This window comes from Exophiala bonariae (assembly GCF_035927105.1).
Source record: "Exophiala bonariae strain CCFEE 5792 chromosome Unknown scaffold_24, whole genome shotgun sequence".
NCBI classification, from domain to species: Eukaryota; Fungi; Ascomycota; class Eurotiomycetes; order Chaetothyriales; family Herpotrichiellaceae; genus Exophiala; species Exophiala bonariae.
In genome coordinates this window covers 173,159-189,033 of record NW_027042499.1, presented here as the reverse complement: position 1 = coordinate 189,033, position 15,875 = coordinate 173,159, and the positions used below count along the sequence as shown (strand labels likewise).

General features: G+C 50.7%; 7 protein-coding genes across 7 annotated transcripts; 5 read left to right on the top strand and 2 right to left on the bottom strand.

Moving 5' to 3' along the window:
- Window positions 1-292: 292 nt before the first annotated feature.
- On the top strand, window positions 293-1,237 carry LTR84_006356 (uncharacterized protein; the record flags this gene model as incomplete). The annotated part of the gene is made up of 1 exon (XM_064849917.1): window positions 293-1,237. The coding sequence occupies one exon, from the start codon at window positions 293-295 to the stop codon at window positions 1,235-1,237; it is 945 nt and encodes a 314-aa protein (XP_064703218.1).
- A 1,688-nt stretch (window positions 1,238-2,925) lies between these two features.
- LTR84_006355 (uncharacterized protein) lies at window positions 2,926-5,332 on the top strand (the record flags this gene model as incomplete). The annotated part of the gene is made up of 2 exons (XM_064849916.1): window positions 2,926-4,452; window positions 4,502-5,332. 2 exons carry the CDS (start codon window positions 2,926-2,928, stop codon window positions 5,330-5,332), a joined length of 2,358 nt encoding a protein of 785 aa, XP_064703217.1.
- Window positions 5,333-5,737: 405 nt separating this feature from the next.
- Window positions 5,738-7,042, top strand: LTR84_006354 (uncharacterized protein; the record flags this gene model as incomplete). The annotated part of the gene is made up of 1 exon (XM_064849915.1): window positions 5,738-7,042. The coding sequence occupies one exon, from the start codon at window positions 5,738-5,740 to the stop codon at window positions 7,040-7,042; it is 1,305 nt and encodes a 434-aa protein (XP_064703216.1).
- Window positions 7,043-7,404: 362 nt separating this feature from the next.
- LTR84_006353 (uncharacterized protein) lies at window positions 7,405-9,053 on the bottom strand (the record flags this gene model as incomplete). The annotated part of the gene is made up of 3 exons (XM_064849914.1): window positions 7,405-7,576; window positions 7,646-8,777; window positions 8,831-9,053. 3 exons carry the CDS (start codon window positions 9,051-9,053, stop codon window positions 7,405-7,407), a joined length of 1,527 nt encoding a protein of 508 aa, XP_064703215.1.
- Window positions 9,054-9,511: 458 nt separating this feature from the next.
- LTR84_006352 (uncharacterized protein) lies at window positions 9,512-10,074 on the top strand (the record flags this gene model as incomplete). The annotated part of the gene is made up of 2 exons (XM_064849913.1): window positions 9,512-9,631; window positions 9,667-10,074. The coding sequence occupies 2 exons, from the start codon at window positions 9,512-9,514 to the stop codon at window positions 10,072-10,074; spliced, it is 528 nt and encodes a 175-aa protein (XP_064703214.1).
- Window positions 10,075-11,449: 1,375 nt separating this feature from the next.
- On the top strand, window positions 11,450-12,523 carry LTR84_006351 (uncharacterized protein; the record flags this gene model as incomplete). The annotated part of the gene is made up of 1 exon (XM_064849912.1): window positions 11,450-12,523. One exon carries the CDS (start codon window positions 11,450-11,452, stop codon window positions 12,521-12,523), a length of 1,074 nt encoding a protein of 357 aa, XP_064703213.1.
- Window positions 12,524-12,712: 189 nt separating this feature from the next.
- Window positions 12,713-14,032, bottom strand: LTR84_006350 (uncharacterized protein; the record flags this gene model as incomplete). The annotated part of the gene is made up of 1 exon (XM_064849911.1): window positions 12,713-14,032. One exon carries the CDS (start codon window positions 14,030-14,032, stop codon window positions 12,713-12,715), a length of 1,320 nt encoding a protein of 439 aa, XP_064703212.1.
- Window positions 14,033-15,875: the final 1,843 nt, after the last annotated feature.

The window sequence follows — 15,875 nt, the reverse complement described above, 5'->3', positions numbered from 1 at the left end:
CTGGACTGCGCTCTGGGTTTGCGCTTCATTTCATTTTAATCGCTGCCATTATGATGGCTGGTCCTTCCTTTTCTCAATAACCTCTATGCACTATTTGCGCTGACAACCTTGAACCATCCCCTTCCTTCCGATCGACTTGCGCGTTCTGAACAGCCTACGTGTTTTCCACTTCCCTTTCGCTTCTACATCGTCGTTATCCTACCTCTCGCGAGCTTCTACGCTATGCGCCTTACGTCGTACTCGTGACCCCAACAAATTCCTGACCAAACCAACACTATCGCCCATCCTCACCATGACTGGCCGACCGACCACCGCTCGAAGCGAGATCTCCTCGGCAATTTCCGAGGATGGCTATACCTCAAGACCTCAATCTGGTATCACCAACCTACCTGCTTTACCAAACCCTCCCACATCGCAGCATGGATTTGCTCACTTGAGGGGCATAACACAACCTACAAATCGGTCAATGAGAAGTGGTCCAGGGACGGAGAGCAATGCCGGCTCAAGCCGCCCACAGAGCCCTGTCAGTCAGGCTAGCCGTACACATGTGCCTTCCCTAACGGCCTCCGGCTTCTTTAAGCCCATGAGTTCTCAAAGACTGCAGGCCCAGAGACTTAGAAGGCCTTTGGGAGGGAAACCAGTTCAAGCGCCAACCCCAATTCCAGACGGCGAGGATGAAGAGGAGGACGACACGCGCAGCTTGGCTTCCAGTCGTCAAGGCCCTTTCCATGCCATGCCACGCAGTCACCGTCATATTCCATCTATTGCAACTAGCTACACTCAATCTGAGGCACCTGATGGGCTTGATGTGCACTTCGCAGACTTTGGTTCCCAGAACGAGGGCGATAGCCAGCTGGTTGCAGCAGCCTCTCCACCAGAGTCGCAAAAGCCGCCACGACCTTCTAGGCTCAATATCTCCAGCACGCACAAAGCAGGCGATCCACCTCAAAAGTCACCACTATCATTCAGGTCTGGCTTGAGTCTCGGCAGTAAAAATCGACTAGATACTTCTGGCCATCAACAACTTCCTTCGACCACCACATCACCACGATTCCCTCCAGGCTCCAATACCGAAGTTGCGATCAAGAGCGCTCTTGGTAAGAACTACGAGTACTTTGAGGGCAATACAATCTTCTGGTGGGGCGGCCGACTTCAAAATGCTCGGGATCGGCCTATCAACATAGCCACTGGGGTTGTGCTGGTCGTGCCTGCTGTCTTGTTTTTCGTGTATTCGTAAGCATATGAAGCGCCTACACATGATTGTCAATTTGACTAACTCTCGAATAGTGCGCCATGGTTGTGGCATCATGTGTCACCAGCCATTCCGATTGTTTTTGCATACCTTTTTTTCATATGTTTTTCATCCTTTGTCCACGCTTCTGTTGTTGACCCAGGGGTAAGAATTTCTTGCATAGCTCATCTGTGATATTTCTAACCATATGCAGATCTTCCCACGGAACATCCATCCATTTCCACCGGAGACGAATCCAGATCCTCTAACGCTTGGCCCGCCAACGAATGACTGGGTTATGGTCCGCCTAGCAACGTCGCAAACGGCTGCTATGGATGTTCCAGTCAAATATTGCAAAACATGCAATATCTGGCGGCCCCCTCGATGCTATCATTGTCGAGTCTGTGATAACTGCGTCGAAACCCTCGACCATCATTGTGTTTGGGTGAACAACTGCATTGGAAGGCGCAATTATCGCTACTTTTTCACGTTCGTCAGTACAGCGACTATTATGGGTCTTTTCTTGGCCTTTTCTTCTTTGGGCCATATAATTGCATATCGAAACCAAGAGCTCGTGTCGTTTGGCACTTCAGCCAGTCGGAATCGAGTTGTGTGTGCAATGTTTGTATATGGACTGTTGGCGTTCCTTTATCCATTTTCATTGACAGTGTACCATCTATTGCTTATGGGCAAGGGCGAGACCACGCGAGAATACCTTGCGTCTCGAAGATTTCCCAAGGCTGAGAGACACCGACCTTTCACGCAAGGCAATTTCTTCAAAAATTGGATTACTGTTCTGGGCCGGGCAAGGCCACCAACCTATCTTCACTTCAAAAAGAAATATGAGCAGGGCGACAGGCGTTTTGGGTCAAGGAGAGGCCAACGACAGGCCAAGCTAGATACGGAAGCACAAGGTGGAGGGATGGAGATGAAGCCAGTGCAAGGAGCGACCAAATCATTTGAAGGTCCCACAGGGAAGAAATTCCCCAAGCTAGAGACGAATTGAGTGGAGAAGCTGTACCATAGCTGTAATACTGACATGCACAAACAAGACTTGTATACTGTTCCCCGTGGAAGGATATTCCACATGCATGAACACTACGTCTGCGAGGTTAATCTTGACCTTTGGGAGGGGTTCAGTTACTCCCTGGGACATTAAATTCTCTCTTGGAAGTGAGACAAGGGTCGGGACACACTGATCAAGCAAACGTCTGTGTGCCAGTTGCCCGGAGCAGAATGTTTCGAATGGAGAATGTTGTTGATATTGCAGCCTGTAGGTCACTTCAGACTCTCGAGAGGGTCAACAATTGGTTGAATGAGCAAAGACTGATCCTGGTGGTCCATAAATAATGGTCGATAGTAACCAGGACAGTTGTCTTGTACCCCGTATCCTCGGTAGGGTGTACATGGGAGAGTGGTTCACTGGTGTTGGCCAACCGCTACGACCCGCAGTTTCTTAAAACACCTGCATTCTCACATCTCGGTTTCCCTCTCCCTCACTTCCCAGCCTCTCACCGATCCAAGCAAATCCTCCACTCCACAACACGCGTTGCATAACTCGCCTTCTTCCATAATCTCATATTCTTCTCTTTCTCATCACGACTATACCGTGCATGTATTCATTTTGACGCGTCTTGTGCCAAGGAACTCCTCGGTGAGCCTGGAACAGGGCCACCCTACATCAAGTAGCAAACATGCCTCTCCGCCAATCCATCCTTAACTTTTACAACTCGCGTTCAGCCCGGAAAGACACAACTACCATGGCTACGTCTACCCGAATTCGCCCCTCTATTTCACGAGAAGAGAGTTCCTCTTCCCTAGAAACTGACCCAGACACAATCGTGGTCTCGAATTTACCTCCACGCCAACTGCCCACCCCATCCGAAAGTTCTCTCGACGTGTCGATACTCGACGTGTCGATACTCGACGTGTCGATACTCGACGCGCGGGTCGTCAGCATGAAAGAGGTCTCCAAGGGTCGCGCACGACGCGTAAGTCGGCGATTGACCAAGAGCCAAAGTCAAGACCTGCTCATTGAGACTACTGAAGATGAATCCCTCAAAACTCGAACTGTGAGTGGAGAGACTCTGGTCAACATAGACAATGCCAGCCAATCAACTCTGGTGAAGGAAGGAATTGCTGCCTTGAACCTTCCCTGGAACATGAGCCAAACCTTCGGCAAAGAGGGCAAGCACGACCTACTAGCACTTAGCACTTCTTGTCGGACTTCTACTTCAGGCGCTGCCGAAGGTGATGAATCTGAAGTTGAGGAGCAGGAACGATTGGCAAGAGCTGCGGCCAAAAAGGCTAAAATGGAGGAGAACAACAAAATATGGGAGGCACGACGCAAATCAGCAGAAAAGCAAGCAACCCGAAGATCTTCTCGTATGCCTGTGCTTGAGAAGGCAAGCGAGATGGTCTCCAGCATTGCTAGCAGTGTACTGGGAAAGCGAAAGGACCGCTCCGTGCAGTCCGCAGCAGGTTCAAATGCGCAGGGCCCCAAGGTGGCTGGCGAACCTCAGCAAAAGAAGCAACGTCTCAGCCAGGCGCCTACTCCTTCTGAAGAACCCATCTCTGTTGTGAAAGCACCAGCTCCCCGGCGTGAGAAGAAATGGCTCACTTCAGGACTTTATGCGGGCCAACAAAGAACAGTCAGCAGTCAGAAGTCCCGAAAGAGTGGGGGTACTGTTGAACCACCACCCACAAACTCTGTGCTACCATTGCCCATGTATGCTGGAGAACGACTCTTGAGTCAAGGTCGAGATTTCAAGCTCCCATTCGATATTTTTTCCCCACTTCCAGCTGGCCAGCCCAAACCGGATGAGTGGAAAAAGGTGAACAAGAATGTCTTTGTCGGTGACGCAGCACAGGCATGGCGGAAGTCCAAATACGAGGAAACCTCGCTTTGTATCTGCACGCCGGACACTGGCTGCGATCAGAATTGCATGAACCGATATATGTATTACGAATGTGATAGCCGCAATTGCGGCCTGACAGAAGAACAGTGTGGAAATCGAAACTTTGAGCTTCTCAAACAACGAGTGAAGAAGGGAGGCAAATACAATGTTGGAGTCGAAGTGATCAAGACAGAAGATCGAGGCTATGGTGTTCGCAGCAATCGAACCTTTGACCCAAATCAGATCATCGTGGAATATACGGGCGAAATCATCACCCAAGATGAGTGTGAGCAAAGAATGCGAACCATGTATAAGCATAACGAGGTAAGGGAAGTGATTATGTTTCGTTTCAACTTGACTAACTTGTTCACAGTCTTACTACCTCATGCTTTTTGATCAGAACATGATTATCGATGCAACTCGCGGGTCTATCGCTCGTTTTGTCAATCACTCCTGTGATCCAAACTGCAGAATGGAGAAATGGACTGTCAATGGCAAACCACGAATGGCTCTTTTTGCCGGAAATCGTGGTATTATGACGGGAGATGAGCTTACCTACGACTATAATTTCGATCCATATTCCCAAAAGAATGTCCAAGAATGCCGATGTGGTGCGGTCAACTGCCGTGGGTTCCTTGGACCACGACCCAAGGAGGAGCGAAAACAGAGAAGCCCTGAAGAGGACAACAAGAAGCCTAGCAAACTGGCAGGAGCGAAGAGGAGAATCGCCGAAGCTATTGGAGAGGGCCAGAAGCGAATTGCCAAAAAGGTCAAAACATCTCCGCCAACCGCAAAGGTGTACAAGTCGAAACCACCGAAGAACACCAGCCCTGTCAAGGTTCGCAAGGTCAAATTAATCAAGAAGGCATTCTCTGGTAAGACCAGTGCAGCGACAACGGTCCAGGGTCTCGGGCGCCGTCCTTCCAAGCTGAAGAAATTGGTTGAAGTTGCTAAGGGCAAGACTGTCAACCGCAGCAAGACGACCGGAAGTAAGCGAGTGGTTTCGACATCTTCTTCCACAGCTTTGATCGCAAAGAAGAATCACGCGATATCGAATGGCACTATCGGACGATCCTCCAGTTTCAGAGAGAAGGCATCAAGTGTCAAGAGTAGAGTGGTGAAGACTGTGAAGGGAGGTCAAAGTGGGCGAGCTAGGAGCATTAGGCCTGTAATGGATGATGTGGACGACATGGATGAATCGTAGGAGCAGCTTTGTTGGCTGGGTGACGGTGGTGGGAAGGGATTGAGTACTTTTCGAGCATTGGCGTTATAGCGGTGATGTGCTCGCTTATGCCAGAGCAACCATGTCATACTTCGGTATTGGGAGAGGATTTATTTCTGCCGCTCCAGTTGGTTTGAATCGGTTTGGTGTTTGTCGCTGCGCTCGCCGAGGCTCACTGGAGAGCATTGAACAGAAGAATTGAAGTGGCGGCAAAGGCGGACATCTCCTGTTGATTCAACTTCCATGCGGAGAAGATGATGAAATACAAGACTTCGAGATGATTTCACTTTCGGACCTTGCTTCACAAGTCTTGCCTTGTATCGAAACCATTGCACTTGTTCTTCTACCAGCGTGTGCACAGACCTAACGTTAACTATAAAGTCCATCATGGGAGAAGTACGTGTCGCCAAGTCCTCGTCATTCTCGAGTGTCATCGATAAGTATCGACCGAAGCTCGAGCAGTACGAGGAATTGTATAAACACTACCACGCAAATGGCGAATTGTCAACCCAAGAAAAAGAGACAGCAGCTTCCATCACGGAGCATTTGAAGAAACTGTCATCAGACTTCGACATCAGAACCGGCATCGGAGGCCATGGACAGATTGCCATACTAAAGAACGGCGAGGGGAAGACGATTCTCCTACGCGCAGATATTGACGCCTTACCGGTCGCAGAGAAAACCGGTCTCCCCTATGCAAGCAAGAAGACACAGCTCGATGTCGACGGCGTAGTGAAGCCGGTGATGCACGCCTGCGGCCACGACTTCCACATCACATCACTGCTCGCGGCGGCAGAGACACTCATCGCAGCACAGGCCGAATGGAGTGGCACAATCGTCTTCCTCTTCCAGCCAGCCGAGGAACGAGGCTGCGGTGCACAGGCAATGGTTGACGATGGGCTATACGACGCCAAGAAACACGCATGCCCAATTCCGGATGTAGTGCTGGGCCAGCACGTCTTTCCCTTACAAGCGGGCAAGACGGGCCTGAAGCCTGGGCCTCTGATGTCCGCAGCCGACAGCTTCAAGATCACCATCTACGGCAGCGGCGGGCACGGGTCGATGCCACACATGACGATCGACCCGGTCGTGATTGCGAGCCACGTCGTCGTGCGCCTGCAGACCATCGTGTCACGAGAGGTGCCGCCAGACGAGACTGCCGTTGTCACTGTCGGCGCCCTTAACGCCGGGAGCACCGAGAATGTCATCTCCGACGAGGCCATCATCAAGATCAACATCCGCTCTGTGAGCGCCGAGTGGCGCGAGAAGATCCTCGCTTCGGTGCGTCGCATCGTCAAGGCCGAAACCCTGGCCGGGAACTCGCCTAAGGAGGCGACCATCGAGCCGACTTCGTCGTTCCCACTGACGATCAACGACGCCGAAACCGCAGGGATCATCAATAAATCGTTCACGGAGCACTTTGGCGATCAGCATGATCCGGCGATCAAGAACGTGTTGGGTAGTGAGGATTTCGGGATCCTGGGCTCGTATATCGATAGGCCTTATTGTTTCTGGTTCTTTGGCGGACATGATAGGGCCATTTTCGATGAGAAGACAAAGAGTGGGCAGGGCCATACTATTCCTGTCAACCATAGTCCGTTCTTTGCGCCGGTCATACAGCCTACTTTGACTACAGGTGTGGATGCATTGGTGGTTGCGGCTTTGACCTACCTTGGAAAAGACAGGAAGTGAGTGTTGCTTAGTGAGTCTAGCATCTGGTTGTCAGGATGAAAAGAAGATGAGGTTCTGCAAATGGAGCAGAGACTGCTCCTCTCCTTGAGCCGTCGCTGGCGGAAGGTATCCATGAATAAGGACTCAATGAAAAGTTATCAGATCATCAATCTTTCTTGACGTGGAACATTCACCTTCATCTTCGCACATATCACTTGGTGAGTGATTTGTTTGATTTCGGAGATGCAACAATGTGTACAGTATCATAAAGCAAGACATTCTTATTGATCTGGATATTTGAGCATGCCTGACGGGCGCAAATGAGCTGCACACTCAAGTTGTCTAAAGCTTCAGAATCTAATCGCGATCTGCCAATGCAAGCACTAATTGTCAATTCCAACCACTCTTACCCTAACGCCCTTGGAATCCAACTTGGGCGAGGGGATGAAGAAATCATGCGCCATGCGCACGTCGGACACATCTGTTTCGTACAGCTCAAAGGTGAATCGGCGAAAGATGGTAGCAAGGACCATGTAAAGTTCGGCATGTGCCAGACTTTGACGTTTAAGTTAGCAGACAGGTTTGGTGATGCGGATGACATTCTCTTTTTCGCAAAGTACTTACTTGATCCCAAGGCAAGATCTTGCATCCTTGCCAAATGACACAAAATAGCGATCAAGTGACGAGCCGTTATGTGTCCTCGGATTGTTCAGCCAACGCTCGGGCGTGAAGGATTGGGAATCCGGAAAAACGGCCTCGTCGTTGTGGACATCGACTATTGTGAGGGAGACTGGTGTTCCAGCGGGGATATCCCAAGATTTGTATTTGAACGGCCTGTCCGGCGAAATCCTAGGACTTCGTGAAGTTACGCCATAAGATAACCGAACTGCCTCTTTGATGCATGCGCTAAGGTAAGGCAATTCTTCGAGACGTAGCCAGTCCAGTGGCGCTATCGGATCGGGAATCGCAGCCTTCAGTTCCACCTGCAGTCGCTCCATCGTTGCTGGTTGATTGATGAGGTAAAAGGCGGCGAGAGTGAGTGCCCAGGCAGTGGTTTCTGTGCCAGCACCCAGGATACCAAAGGCCTCGTCCCCTAAACGCTTCAGGTCTTTTTCTCGCTCCGGGAGGTCACTGTTGAGCACTTCGTGGAAAACAGTTAGAGGTTCAGGATTCTTACGTTCGCTCTTCGCTATCTTGCTGATTATCCTCTCGAAGTCTTTCTTGAGTACTAGAAGCATGTGCAATGCAGGATTCATCTTGTCCACCAGACGGTCAGGGAGCGAATTGATTATGGGCGTCACCCAGGGGAACTGGAGGGTTGTGTGGCCAAAGGCGCTCACCGCAATGAACGCATCGTGGAAACTCTCTTCGAAGTTCGGCGACTCCAGATGATTGTAGCAAAGACCAAAGCAGTACTGACAAATGACATCCCCAGCAAACGCACTGAATGCATGATTGAGGGCCAAGATTCGTCCATCCTCTTTATACTGTTCGAATTTTGCGCATAGGCTTTGGATCTTCTCTTTGATGAAAGGCTGGAACTTGGCGATACTCCGTCTGGAGAAGAACGGGTTCAAGACACCTCGGCGAAGCTTGTGAAGGTCGCTGTTGGCAGTCGTGAAAATCATCCCATCACTGCCCATTCGTCCTGACATCCATTCGTACTTGTCAAGTCGAGAAGTGCGAGAATAGAGATACTCCCAATAGTCACTGTCCTCCACGTGAAGTTCATCCGGGGTGATTCGAACAATGGGACCTTGATCGTCAGCGGGCTGTTTCGCTAAAATACTTATGAACTAGATTCTTTACCATATTTTCGGTGAAGGTCGGGAAGATGAAACGTTAAATTGCCCTTACGGACTACCTCATAATAGAATTCGTACCATCTTGAGAGTCCTGCGAGCTTCGGGCCTGGGAAATGCGCCAGAGGATGCCAATAGAGGCGATAGATACCAAGCGCGATAAGGTACAAACAAGATCCAATGCTAAGAATAAGCGGCAACGCAAGCGAGGGTCTCGAGAGGTGGTCCATATTAGAGCTGTTGTATTGATACATAGGTCTCAGCTCGGTACAAATTAGACGATTTCTTGATCACGGCAATCCATTATACTCGCGAGGCGAGGCATATGAGTTCTCAGGCTGAGTAACTGGCGAGTAGGTAGTATTGAAAGTCAACGGCCAACGCATCAAAAGCCCAAGATCGCACTAAGAGATCTTCGGGCCGCAGAGGCCATGACATCCCCGAAAAGGTTTGAAGCTGCGGACTGGAACATGTAGGTAAATGCCAATCATCAGCGTGCTTGGGGCTCAGCAGCTGCATGATAAGATGCAGGGTCGCGCAACATTGACTGGTAAACGGAACTCCGCATGTAAAGGCACCCACATTAGTATTCATACATAACACAATGTCGCTCTTGTGGCGTGGTATATGAAGGTAATATTCAACCTCCGAAACGGCTGATTCGCTCAATTCTCAGGTCCAGAGCACTATGTCGGAGAGCATAGATAACCCAGTGCAAGTCCAGGCCTCCAGTCCCAGCGCTCTAGCCCCGGAGTCAGCCGCCCAAAACCACATACAGCGCTTCAAGTGGACGTTAGTCTGGCATCTTGTAGGACCATCCCATCACTGACAGTTCTTCCCTAGACATTTGCTGAGAGTGACTCTACCCTTGGCGTCGATAACACCTCAGTAACGAGCGCCTCATTCAGTTCGTCCATTCAGAACCACAAGTATGAAAATGGCCGGCGCTACCACGCCTTCCGAGAGGGCACCTACCCGCTACCCAACGATGAGCCTGAGCCTGAGCAAGAACGACAGGATCTTCTCCATCACATTTTTCGTCTGATACTGCGCGGCAAGCTTTTGCGTGCACCCCTGGAGCATGCCCCGCCACGCGTGCTGGATGTCGGTACAGGCACTGGAATCTGGGTCCTCGATTTCGGAGATGAGTTTGCTGAAAGCTCTGTGATCGGGACCGACCTTAGCCCAATCCAGCTAACATGGATTCCGCCGAATTGTAACTTTGTCATCGACGATGCTGAGAGTGACTGATTGTACAAGTCAGAGGAGGTATTTGACTATATCCATTGGAGAGGTCTCGGAAGATCCATCGCGGAATGGCGCGCATACTATCGTCAGTTTTATAAGCACCTCAAACCCGGTGGTTGGTGTGAAGCTCAAGAGTATGAAGCCTGGCTTAGGTCGGACGATAACACAATCAACCAAACAGGTAAAACACTCATACAATGGTGTGAGCTCGTTGGCGAAGCCAGCATGAAGTTCGGCAAGAAGATCAATATAGCTGGACTGCAGAAGCAATTCATGATCGAGGCTGGTTTTGTAGATGTTCGTGAGGACATATCCACAGTATGTGCACTTTACCTGAACACTCTGACAGAGGTAACTTCTGACACACGAGTGTTAGGTGCCCGTTGGAGCATGGCCGAAAGATCCAAAGCTCAAAGAGATAGGGATATTCGAGCGCGAGCACATGTTGGCTGCCATCGAGCCGTTTACCTTGGCCCTTCTCATACTGGTGCTAGGCTGGAGCATTGAGAGCACCCAGGTTCTGATGGCGAAAGTGAGGAATGAATTCCAAGACAAGAAAAACCACGTGTATAGCTATCTCCACTTCGTTTCTGGAAGGAAGCCCAAAGAAGCCAGCACGCCAACTTGAGACGTGGAGACAATAGCACCTCGGAGACGTGCACCCTTCTCTACATCGAGATTTATTTGCTCGACCCCACCATGCACTTACTGGCACTGAGCTGTAGTTTGGGAAGTGTCCCATTGTTCTTGTTTGGAGACCAAATGTAAGATACGAGAGAGAATGGCATAAGCTGGGGCGTCTTCAAGGTTGGCCAGGGCCAAGGAGAGACGAGCCTCTTAATGTGAGAGGTGGTTGAAGGACTTTACGCGTCGAAGGTGGTACACGTGATGAAACGCGTGTGTTGAGCTGAGTCACATGGAACAACGCAATTCCGACATCGGATAGCGCACCCATGCTTCGTACATGACCCCGGAAGCGGCTTGAGGAGATCGTCCAAAGAAAAGCTGGGTTGGAAATCCTCATGCGGAGTCTGGCCGACAGTTGGAGTCATTGACGCTCTTATTCGTATCGAGGACCGGCCAACGGAGAGACTTGCAAACCCAATTCCAGGCTGATCATGGAATGAGCAATCTCCTGTACAAGTCAGAGAAGCGGGTTTGATTTCAAATCCTGAACAGTCCTCTTCCTAGATAGAATCATAAACGATATGACAACCGTGTGGGATTATTGCTGGCAAGTGTAATGAGATCCATGAGCATAGCTACCTCAAGACTTATATCCATCTCAACTGCCTTTCAACCACCATCATTCTCACCAAACCGAATATCAAGTTCCAAAAGTCTTTCCAAAGCTCATATCACAACCACTTCAACAACCATGGCAGGCAAAGAACCCGTCAAGCTCGCCATCCTAGACGACTACGCATCCGTCGCCTCACAGCACTTCTCAGCCCTCCAAGCCGCTCACCCAAACCTCGAAATCCAGTGCTTCCCAGGTACACTCAATGCGAAACTCGAATCCGAGCACGCGGAGCTCATCTCTCGCCTGAAGCCATTCACCATCATCTCATCCATGCGGGAACGCACCCAGTTCCCACGCTCAGTGCTGAGCCAGCTCCCGCAACTCAAACTGCTTGTGACGACGGGAATGCGCAATGCGGCCATTGACGTCGCGGCTGCGACGGAGCTCGGCATCACCGTCGTAGGTACCAAGGGGAAAAGTAATGCCACGCCGGGTTATGATGCGACGAACGAGCAGGCCTGGACGTTGATCCTCGGTCTGGCGAAGGACGTTGTCGGCTCCGCCGCGAACGTCACGTCCAGCGCGGACGGTCGAGGCTGGCAGACGGGCCTGGTGTCGGCATTGGGCGGCAAGACGTTGGGTCTCCTCGGACTGGGGAAACTCGGCACACAAGCCGCTGTGACGGGGAAGCTGGGCTTTGGGATGAATGTACTGGCGTGGAGTACGAGTCTCACTCAGGAGAAGGCTGACGAGGCGGCTGCGTCGCGAGGTCTCGCTCCGGGATCCTTCAAGGTCGCCGCATCTAAGGAAGACCTGTTTCGCCAGGCCGATGTCCTCAGCGTGCATTACGTGTTGTCCCCGCGTTCGCGTGGCATAGTGGCGGCCAAGGATCTCGCGCTGATGAAGTCTAACGCGATACTGATAAATACGTCGCGGGGTCCGTTGATCGACGAGAACGACCTGCTGGAGGCATTGGAAAAGGGGAAGATTCATGGTGTGGGGCTCGACGTCTTTGAGACGGAACCTTTGCCAAAGGAGAGTCCATGGCGAAGAAACCAGTATTGGGGCAAGGAGGGCCGGAGTCTCGTGCTCGTGTCGCCGCATAATGGATACGTGGAGAGCGAGACGATGAATGCTTGGTACAAGCAGCAGGCTGAGACGGTGGGGACTTGGATCACTGGTGGGGAGGTCCAGAATAGGATACAGTGAGATTTGGACATTGATAAACAAATCCGAGGAGCATGAGATTGATACCATAAACTACCTGGTTCCTTTCTCTACCTAAAATGATACCAAACGCAAAAGTGATGCAGACCTGCCTCAGGCTATATATCCTGGATCCGAGCTACTTGCATGAAACCCCCGCCAACTCTATGCCTCTAGCACCAAATTCGTGTTCTATAAGCTGTCATCATTCTTGATCTGGACCTTGATCGCCCCACTCTTGGGGTCGCTAGCTGTCTTGAATGCCTGGACGGCATCGCTCAAGTTATAACGATGAGTGACCAATTTGTCTAGGTTGATCACTCCGCTCTCCACTAGCCGAATAGCCCTTGGCCAGGTATTGCAATAGCGATATTGATACTGCAGGTCGATTTCCTGAGTACTAAGTCGCATAAATGGGACCTTCATCTCGTTCTTTCCGACTCCAATGATGAAGACCTTACCGCCGAATCTCACACTCCAGATGGCACTGGCGACGCTAGATTCGACGCCAGTACATTCAATGGCGACACGAGGTCGAATTCCACCAAGGGCATCAATGATACCATCGGCACTCTCCTCGGCGGATTTACCCATGGGTACGAGGAATGTCTTGACGCGAGGAACCAGAGATTGGGCGAAATTGAGTCGCCCTTGGTCGATATCAGTGATAACAATGGGCGTCGCGCCTGCTGCAGCCGCACACAATAGTGTGACAAGACCGATAGGGCCAGCACCAGCAATCAAGGTTGGATCTCCAAGTTTCAGTCCTGCACGCTCAATACCTGCCAATGCAACGGAAAGAGGTTCTAGTAGACTACCGTCTTCGAAATTCATGTCTCCGATTTTATGGCACCAGACCGCAGGATGTTTGACATATCTTCTCAGCAAACCATCAATGGGAGGTGTACTCAGGAACTCGACACTTTCGCATCCATTGTATCTTCCTGTCAGGCAGGGTTCGCACTTGAAGCAGGGGATATTTGGCTCAATAGCCACGCGGTCACCCACCTTCAACGATTTGACAGAAGGATGGACGGACAAGATGACGCCAGCGGATTCATGCCCTAGGATGTGGTCATCGGTGACTATCATTGGACCGATACATCCTGCATGCCAAAAATGAACATCTGAGCCGCAGATACCAGTGGATTTCACACCGACGTAAACCTCGCCTTCTTTCAAGTCATGTCCCGCGTGGGCTTCTCCTGCAGTAGGAGAAGCCTCTGCGATCCATAGATCATGTTTGGGGTTTGTGAAGACTCCGATATTTGATTTTAGAGAATTGGCATTGGGGCTTTTGACGATGTCGGTGGCCTCGCTAGACTCGACAGGTTCCACGGTTCCGTTGGTCTGCGCTGTCTCAGCAGGCTCGTTAATTTCGTTGGGCTCGATGGTGCCGTTGGTCTGCACGGTATCGACAGGCTCGACAGTTTCAACAGGCTTGGTCTTCTCGACCGATCCGACAGTCTCGATGGCAGTAGGGAGGACTTGGGTGGTGGTGGTTGAAGACATATTGGCGTGGCGCAGGAAAAATGTCGGGGAATTGCTCAGCAGGGAGGTGGGGGCGGGGTAGATAGTAAGCGAGGGCAGTTGCGATGCTTAGGTCAATGGCATCTGCTTGGGAAGGCACGTCAATTGCTGGTTAGTGCTGCCAGTGTGCCGAAAGGAAAGAGGAAACTTGTAGGTAGGCAGGAACGTGAGATGAGTTTGTATCTATACGAGTCCTCCCGCCCAGTCATGAGTTGGACGATTTCATGGTCCGTGGACCATGATATTAGCCAGAGTTGCAAATTGATCTCCCCAAATGTTGCACAAAATTTGCAAGATACCCAGCACCACCGGGCCGTCTGCTTTGCTTTGTTCCCGTGGCCTCGGGTGTCATTAACTACCTACTGCTAAGTGGCGGTGCTAGGTGAGCTACGGAGTAGATGGGATATATTCACCACTTCTCCATACCTACCTCGAGGACGGTTGGCCCACCCCAACGCCCAACCCTCCCCACTTTGACAGTAGACTGGAGTGAACTCCGAGCACTGTAACTCTGTGCCCACCGGAGATTTCCTCCATTTCGGTGCGATGCTCAGCGTGTCGGGCCAACACTCTCCGTGACCAACAAGTCACAGTTTGCGGGGCTTGAATAAGCAATTCTCCGCCTCTCCGGCCTGTGAGTGAACCCTTCATACCTAAGTAAGGCACACATCACTTATGCTATGCTTACGTCCATTCCAAAACAACTCCACAGCACTGCACCTGAAAATATGGCACGTTGGCTTCGTCAAGACTTTGATGCTACCAAACACTGCCTACTCGTAGTAGCTAGTACTTGGGTATTTCTTCTTGAAGTTTTGTGTGTGCCAAGGCTGGTCTTTCTCAGGTCTTGGCATAATGCTCTTCTTCAGTTGCCGTAGGCGTCGCTCAAAACCTCCCTCCTGCATTCCGAATGAGCTCTCAGGTTGAGAACGCTCGAGTTGTTCTCGTGCGAGAACAGTTTCTTGCATAACAGAGTTCAACATCCATAATGTAAGTGATGGCAGGCATGAATTCAGGTATGACTACAGCTGCAGGTTTTGAAGCCTGGCGATTGCACAGCAACGTTCTGGGATGTGCCAATCTACCCCAATAACAACTTAAATGCTACTCTTACGACTCATCTTAAGAGCAAAGTTCAGAAGCGAACGACACAGATCTTGCCTAATCCCCGAGGGTCGGCAATCTTTGGATCTTCCTGACTGAGCGCTCGACGCGACCCATCTTCAACCGTGGAGTGAAAACGTTCTCACTGCAGCCTTGCAGAAACCCGAGACGCTTGAGTATACTGGCTTAATGTTCTTCCAATGCCATGTGTTGCTACGAGCCGTCTATTGGGCGTGGTGGCCTTAACCCTTAAACTTTTGGACCTACCTGGTCTAGACTAAATCGAGAAATTTTCCCGAAGTCGCTGAGATTCTGCTTTTCTGTTGACGTACCTCTATGCATAGTGACTCCTGGGTCTGTTGTACGAAAGTAAATAGGTTATTGACGTCAGCTGGAGTATAACAGGTGGTGAATATCACAACCTACACCAATCATTGATCTAGGCCGAAGTGAGTAGTTTCCACGAACTGAGGACTATCTACGATCTTACTCACAAGGAAGTACGTACGCCGGATCCATATTCTGAGTTCTCTGGTAGGAAATCATCGGAAAAATTTCTTGATCAGTCGACATGGTATGAGGGAAATTGATTCAGGCCTCCTCGAGTTGGATTGAAATTCATCAAGCTCACTGCCCTCTTCGCGGGGTCGCAAGGTACAAAATGCCTGGGAGGATTCATGTTGTCCTTGCAGCCGCCATAGGCTTTACTGCATCTTTCTAC